An 8,605-nucleotide genomic window follows, 5' to 3' on the forward strand; every position below is an offset into this window, starting at 1 on the left:
GTGGCAGAAACTAAAATTTGTTAGTCAATTTTTAGCTCCAATCAGATTACAAGGAATTAGTATTAGGATCCACTGTTTAGCTTTTGTAGACAATCTGGTTTCTAAGGGGGAGAGGAACAACAGAAAGTCTCCAATTCTTATTTGAAAGGGGAAAAAATGCACAAACAGCAAGTTGGCAAACAAATATCTAAAAACTAAATGTAGAAAATTCTGGAGTGTTTCTCAGTTCAAATGTGTAGGTGAAAATATTCAAAACACACACACACACACACACACACACACACACCTGGAACTCACTGGTTATGAACATGTGTAGATGTGTATTTCTTAACTCGGTTGCTATTTTTCGCCATTACTTTTGCGGTCCTTATTAGGCTTAACGATTGTACGCCATATGCCTGTCTCCTATAGTGAGGTCTGCAAGGTCCTCCAGCTTATTATACATAGATGTAAAATGCCCTCTTTTAATAGAAGTTTGCAAGTTTCTCATTCTTTATCCTATGACCATGGTGCATTATTACGCTGGATCACTGTGTGTCCTCACTAATTTAAAATCTACCTATCTTTCATGATGTAAAACTTGTCTCAGGTCTTACCTTCTGTAAGCCTCGGTTAGCTGTTGACTTTTAGTTAACAGGTTTTAAACTGACCCCACTTTTAGTATGTCCCTTTGGTGCTATTGCTGCTAGCTATTAACTGTCATAATAGTTTATGACAGTGTGGACTGTAAGGTTTTGCTATCTTCAATTTTGTTTGGTACCAAGATGCTTTTAAATAGGAGTGGCATGTGTGTATGTTCTTTTAATTGACGATAGTGCCTATTGTTCCACGTTGCCAAATACATCCTCACTAAATCAAAAACTTGCATGCCACTTGTGGAAACAGGGAATTTTCATTGCGTTTTAAAGTTTATCATACATTTTGTGCAGTCGTCCTAAGTAATGTCTGATGTCACTTTGCCATTAACTTAGGTTTTACGGCACCAAACTCACTGGTGGTTTCTGAAATGTTAGATGGAACTCTTATGTGTATTGTTGTAAGTAAAAACAATTATCTCCCATCTCTTGCTATTTTCGGTATAACACCTGATGATGGGCTTGTTCTAGAGAAAAGACCTTTACAACTGCTGGTGTAATGCTCAGTTGCAGGTGTTCCTATGACAGGATTGTTTTTAGATTCAAAAGTGTATTGAAAATGCTCAGTGAACTTAAATGAGACTCTTTCAAAGAAGGGTGATACACTCACAAAACTGTGTTCAATAATTCAGAGAAATGGTTCTTGAGAAAAACTGTATACTACACAATTAGCTGCTCGTAGAGATCATGAGGATAAGATAAGGGAGAATAAAAAAAAAATCATGTACAGGCTACATGTAGAGACATTTAATTGTTTGCTATGAAAATGGAATTGGGGGCAGGGGAAGCGCAGTCATTCACAGTGATAGGGGTTATTCATTGTTACAAAGCAAGTTGCAGTAGCCATTAACTTAACACTGTGTAACACAACCTCTTGTCTTGACAATGGTCTCAATTTGCAAAGTAGGGGTTCCACAAGTTTCTTCAGGTTTGCTGTGTCCAGCTGAAGCCAACTCAGTTGTGCTATCACACTGTGGGGATGCTGACTGCTATGATTCACCTGCTGTTCCAAATATGCACTCCCAAGCATTTATGATGGGATTAATATTGAATAATTTAGTGGGCTAGTCAAGCGGGTGACAGGATGCCTAAGTGTTCATGAAACAAGGAATATTTGCATTCAGCCCTTTCGAAACTACTGCTGCTGCCATCTTGGAAGACCATGTGTCCACAGCAGACTTATATTGAGAGGGGGTGAGGAGGAAGTGCAAGACTTATTATTCAGAACACTGAATAAACATTCTGGTTAATCTTCAAACTAACCTGAATGAATGGGCTCACTACAAAGAAAAAATGAAAAGCCTAAAAACCTTCAGAACCCCTTCAGACTGAAATACAACCTCCAAACACTGCAGATTAATTGCCTCATTGGGTTGTTTCTGAACTTTATGCCTGCCACCATTTGAACACGGGCAAAATCAAGACTCAGCGGACAACAATGTATGCCAGTTCCTTCCCCATGCTGATTCAGAAACTGGTTGAGATGGATCTGCCTTCACAACAGCAGCAATTCCCTCAATTTTGAACCTGACTGTCACCAACAAGGCACGACATTCGTCTGTGGTCTCTATCAGTTACGAGCTTTTAACAACCACTGTTCACTGGCTAAGTGTGGTACATGATTCTTTTAGATATGGAGGGCAGTTCTGGCTGATACACAAGCATATCAGCCAACTTCATTCACAGTGTTGTATGTGATCACATACAAACTTGATAGCTTCATTCTGCGCTTCTATCACATCTCCATGTCGACCCACCTTATTGTGGCACTGTGTGACTGGGAAGTACACACTAAATAACTGCAATGACTTACGTAAGCAGTGGAACCATCTACAATGCTCCAGAGCTATAAGTGTGTGTGTGTGTGTGTGTGTGTGTGTGTGTGTGTGTGTGTGTGTGTGTGTGGGGGGGGGGGGGGGCATTAATAGGATGAGTAAAATTTTTGTCTGGTGATCTTATATGTAAAAGCAAAGTGATGACACATGCCCAAATGGTACTGCATGCTCTTGTATCCACTTTTCTGTGTCTGTTTAATATCAATTATTATTGTTTTTATGCACAAAAAGTACCCTAACTTCAGTTTTTTGCAAACAATTCACTGTAAATAACTATAACATTTTTTAAAAGCAGCTTTAGACACATGGCATTGCAGTTATCTCTGATAACCAACTCCCATCATTAAGAGAAACACCCAAGGATGAGCAATGAGTCAAGATATATGTTAACTGCTTGAATATCAAAAGCAGATTAAAGTAAAACATTTATCTCAAATAAAACAGAAGATGTATGAAGAGACTTTCTATACAGTGTCCCATTTATTTTGACCACCCTAAATAACTGTTTGTCCAGATGCAAATTACAAAATGTTTCAAGCAAATGTTCTTTAGCCATCAGGGGGACATTAATCAGCATGATTGCTTTTGTTGTAGCTTTTTTATTCGGTAATTCATTTCCTCTCCTAAAGACCTATTCAAAAATGTATCACGGTGTACCATTCACTGAAACACAACATCATTAATTACATAACACAACATTAACTTTAAGCCTGCAATCACAAACTCGTCCACTTGCTAGAGTTGTCAGAAAACAAATGAAAACCAAGTAAAAACATAGCACAAAATTGACTTTGACTACTGTACCATTGCCCAGGAGTAGAATATTCAAAGGGGCTCAAAGTGGCGGCCATAGGCACCGATACACTAGTGCACTCGTTGAATGAAAGAATTATTTACTGCTTACAGTGTTGCCTCCTGAAGAGAATTACAAGCAATCACGATATGTTCCTGCATGTCCTCTGGAGTTGTTGGAATATTGTGATAGACAACATCTTTAATGCATTCCCAAAGAAAAAAGTCCTGAGGATTTAAATCAGGAGACCTAGCAGGCCAAGTAACTGTTCCTTCCCGACCAATCCATCTGGCAGGATACCTTCAGTATAGAACACAATGTGCATGCAAGGCATTATGTGCTGGACATCCATCAAATTGATACCACATAAGCATTCTGGTTCTTAGTGGCACTGCATCTAGAAGAGGAGGAAGAATTCGTCTGAGGAAGTTGGCATACACTGTGCCATTTTAGACTACCACTGATGAAATAAAAGTCAATAATTTTAGTACCAAGCATCCCACACCAGATGTTACCTCTCCATTGACACTGACTACACCATTGTGGGTTGTTGCTGGACCAATAACCCATGTTCCTTGTATTCACCTGTCCTTTGTTTGAGAAGGAACATTCATTGGTAAGTAGAACATTGGAGAAGTAGTTTGGGTTGGCAAGGATTTCCTGCTGTGCCCACTGACAGAACTGTACACGATTCTGGAAATCATTTCCATGCAATTCTTGATGTAGGTGTATGTGGTAAGGATGGAACTGATGACGTGTAAGAATACGATGTACACTTGTTTTAGGAATGCCAATCTCATGTTCAAGTTGTCATGTGCTCACATGTGGATTCCGAGCAACGGAAGCGAGAACAGTAACTTCGGCAGCTTCGTCTGTGCGAGTGCTACGACGATTGTGTTGTCGTAGGTTGAAACTTCTCGTTTCCTGAAGAGTCGGAACAAGACGAGAAAACATCTGTCGGGAAGGTGGGTCCTTGTCAGGATATCGCTCTCTGTACAGTTCCGCACCTGCGCAGCATTTCGCCTACCTTCAACAACAACAACAACAAAAGAAACGTTATGTCGATGCAGTTTGTAGGAAGGACAGCCTTTACTGTATGCCTACTCTACACAACAGTATTTAAAAGGACCAAAGTACTGTACTAAATGTACCTGTAAATAAGAAAACAGTATTGCAATTACTGTTCTGCTAACTTACATTCCCCATAGACGAGTAGCATTTCTACCTTCTCTTCGTTGGTGTACATTCTACTCACACAACTCTCAACTGACTATGGTTGACAGAATGACGGGTGTGCATTAAGTGTTCCATTACCCTGAGTACCTGCAATAAGCACTGCGAGTGTCAACATCAGTGTTGTGTTATGTAATTGATAATGTAATGTTTCAGTGAATAGTACACTGTGATACATTTTTGAGTAGGTCTTTAAGAGAGGAAATTAATTACCAAATAAAAAATACAGGGTTCCATTTAAAAAAGTCATACCGCTGTTCATATCTTTGTAAAAAACGAAGCTACATAAAGGCAACCATGCTGATTGATGTCCCCCTGACAGCTAAAGAACATTTGCTTGAAACATTTTGTAATTGGCATCTGGACAAACAGTTATTTAGGGTGGTCAAGGTGAATGGGACACCCAATATACTGTGCTTTATGGACTTTTACAACACATTTTCTTCGAAAAATTGCATCCAAAATTCAGGTGCGTTACTTGTAATTAAAAAAAAAATTATGTGTAGTGTTTGATTTAAAATTCCCACAAGTCTTAAAAATGGCCATATATTCGATGCCACATGAAACCTAAACCTATATTGCAACAATGGATTCGACTGGCAGCAGCAGTGCATTGATGCAACGAACATGAGTTGCGGGGTTTCACAAGCTTACTAACACAGTCTACACCCCTAACCCAGAACACTGTCTAGCCTATGATGCATCATTACAGTCTATGGTGCCAGTGAACTTGAATTGAAATCAATTTGTCTTATCAGTATCAGCACAATGTTTTTGTTAGTAGCTAGTTTCATGATGGAAAAAATAAAAGGTATTCATATGATGTGGGCTACAAACTGAAAGTAATAACATGTGCAGAAGAACATGGGAACAGAGTAGTTGAGAAGCAGTTTGGCCTTCATCCACAGAAAAGTCACTCGCAATTGGTGGACTATTAAAGAAGAACTAAAACAAATGAGGAAGACTAAATGTGCAAATAGAGGAATGAATGCAAAATGGCCAAAACTAGAAGATGATGTATTGAAATGGATTCAAGGACTCCATCAAAATACCACTGGAAATAATACAAAAATGATTCAAATACACTCTCATAAGCTAGCACTACAATGGAACTTAAGAGGCTTTAAGGGTGGAGTTGGACGTTGCTACACGTTTCTGAAGTATCATGGACTTAGTATCCAAACCAAAACAAAAATATTCCAGAAAATGCACATGAGTATGAAGAGAATATTTTCTCTTTCCATCACTTTATTATTCAACATAAAAAGAAAACAACAATGGAACTAAACCAAATAGCAAAAATGGACAAAATTCCTCTGACATTTGGTGTGCTGAGTAACAGAACTGTTGCCATGAAAGGTACTAAAACTGTAACTATAACAACAAGTGGACATGAAAAAATGCACTACACTGTTGTCCTTTCATGTTGTGCTGACACTACTTAACTCAATACAATGTTTAATGGCACTGACAGGAAAAATTTACTGAATTCCTGGCCAATGATTCCAGTGTGTCATCTCTGGCACTGTTATTCCCTGCAAACTCATTATTTCCTTTGCTTTACACCCAACATTTTTTTTGGTCAATATGATTCAGTTTTGTTTACAACAGACTCCACCGAGACAATGATTTGCTGCATCTCAGCATGCTCTTTAGCAGTTTGGAAGCCTTTAATGTAACACCCTGCATAAGTTTGGGAGGGGAAACATCTTTGCCAATGATTTCAAAACTGTTGCGCAGTTGCTCTGGTTTGAAGTATTTACCATCATTTAACACACATTTTTTTAGTATCAGTATACTGACATATCTATAATTATAAGAGCATTAAACTAACAGATCATTAAGTTTTTGTACAGAATCTTATTACCTAATTTAGTTTGTCTTACAGCACTTCAACAATGCAGTGATCACTGTAGCATCAACTATCCCTGGAGAGACCCTTTTCTACGTCACGGCAAATGTGTCAGCAATCTGATACTGATTACATTCTGTCATTAAATTTTCTACATTCTAGCATAGTTATTTCTCAAAGTTAATGTTAAAATTAGGTGCCTCAAAAATTTTTTATGTCTCTTTCTTGTAAATATACACAAAGAAAATGCCAGGTATTCAGGTTTTCAGGCTGCCATAGCTTCTCTTTGCTATCTGCTAGGCAAAACCAATGAATTAACTTCTTTAAGTTAACTGATCAACATTTTCTTTAACACACGATCATGCAACATAAATATCCTTCTAAGTGATTCATTACAGTTAAGAGTATAGATCATTTCGTTCTAGTTATGCCACATTCTGAAAGAAAAATGAACAATAATGATAAAGTGCTAATTGATATGGTTAGATTATGTAAGTCCACACTTTAGGATGACAGAGCCACCATTGCAGTGAATTAATAATCTATATATGCATCATATGATGATCTAAACAAATCATCTAAAAGAATATTTCATAGTTACTTATTGACATTTTAAATAAAATGTTCATAAATACATTACTTAGGGTCGTGTTGGAAAAAAATTATGACATTCTGCACCAGTTAGTATCATATCTAGCCACCAACCTTCAAAGTGTGTTTTGGGAGATAATTCGCTTCACAAATTATTATGTAATGTACACATACTTACAAGACATTATATAAGGACAATGATACGCCACTATACATCTATAGACATAGACCACATAGTCTGGTGGTTTATCAAAGAATTGTTACCAGCCTCAAAATCAGATTAATCTATTTGTGCACTGAATTTGGCACAGTTATTTCATTTTTAAAGCAAGCCCAAATTTGGATGTATTGGCCAGGGCACTGCTTTACGGTCTAGACAATTTTCATTAAAAAGACGGTATAAAATGCATCACGGCTGTGAGTAAAATACAGGCAAACAAAAAAAATTGTTTATGCGTTCAACTGACACTCTGCACGAGCCACGTGAAATGATTTTCGCCGATGCAACAACCAAGAACACACTACAAATTATGCTTACCATTATATAATGCGGAATTAACAACACCGCCAACTACAGCCACTCCCAGACCAATCTGACCGAGCCTGTTAAAAAACTGGGCTGCCATGGTACATTCAAAACTGAAAACAAACAAAATAAATTATATATAAATGATGTTTACCTACGAACCTACGTATTTACGCTTATTACACACTATAACAAATGTTATGACAGCAACTCGACAACAAGCTTCCTGATGCAATATCCACTCAACATAGGCCGGTGAGTAGCATAAGCTATTTAACGATGTAAACTATTGGGTACGGAGGTTGTCCTATGACAATATAACAGGGCTTTATTCCATTGAAATTCACACAAGTGTAATACAACCACAAAAAATGAATATTAAAATTAACTCATGTAACTTAAAGTTTATACATACTTTTTTGGCTATCTACAGTACAAACCTGCTGGTGATCAGGGCGAAACCAAAGATGACAATGTGAAGATACTACGGTAAACACGGATCAACATCTATTACTTTGACATTCCAACGATGATTGGCGCCAATGGTTTGTGAAATCTTCAGGATTAAAGACTTTAGAAGAGAAACCAGCGACAAATTAAAAAGCGATTTGCCCTTGTGGCATCATTAAAAACTCTTAAGACGTTCATACTGAACACTGGAGTAACGTCCTGCAAAGTGAGGAATGCTTACATATCTTATGCCTGTAGGCTAAAGGCGAATTTACACTCACCGTAATGTCACTTCAAAGCATTTCACAGTGCTTTTAAAATGGCAAAATTCACGCAGACCGCCAACGGACGCAACAGACAGCCACGTCACATCACGCTATGGCACGTCAAGGTTTCTCAGGAAGAAAGTTCTGCTAACATCTGAAGTTAACCATATTTTCATCTCCCTCACTTATGTTGTAGCAGTGGAGTGTATTTTTTATCTTCATCGTTCTTTCTTTTTTGTTATTATTATGCTAGTTTTCGTGGCAAATTTCAATTATTTCATGAAAACATGGATTTTTTCTCATTGAGTGTTGTTTTATAAGTGAGGTCAGATATCTGAAAGAAAAAAAAATATTTACGCTTTACAATAACAGAACAGAGCTGACATCCACACGATATACTATTAGTATTAGTAGTAGATGTTGT

The 8,605-nt window shown here is 37.6% G+C and overlaps 1 protein-coding gene across 2 annotated transcripts in view; it reads right to left on the bottom strand.

The window, feature by feature from the left end:
• The window catches only part of LOC124798355 (protein l(2)37Cc), a 28,863-nt gene extending 20,909 nt beyond the window's left edge, over window positions 1–7,954 (bottom strand). The window contains exons 1-2 of one of the 2 annotated variants that reach the window (XM_047261717.1): window positions 7,906–7,954; window positions 7,478–7,578 (exon numbers count right to left, since the gene is read on the bottom strand). In XM_047261717.1, the coding sequence (XP_047117673.1) occupies window positions 7,478–7,565 (88 nt within the window). In that variant the 5' untranslated portion in view covers window positions 7,566–7,578; window positions 7,906–7,954. Of the gene's footprint in view, window positions 1–7,477; window positions 7,579–7,880 lie in introns of both variants that reach the window. The other variant, XM_047261718.1, reaches the window with a different exon arrangement.
• Between the last annotated feature and the right edge of the window lie 651 nt (window positions 7,955–8,605).

The sequence above is a fragment of the Schistocerca piceifrons genome, chromosome 5 (assembly GCF_021461385.2).
Source record: "Schistocerca piceifrons isolate TAMUIC-IGC-003096 chromosome 5, iqSchPice1.1, whole genome shotgun sequence".
NCBI lineage: Eukaryota > Metazoa > Arthropoda > Insecta > Orthoptera > Acrididae > Schistocerca > Schistocerca piceifrons.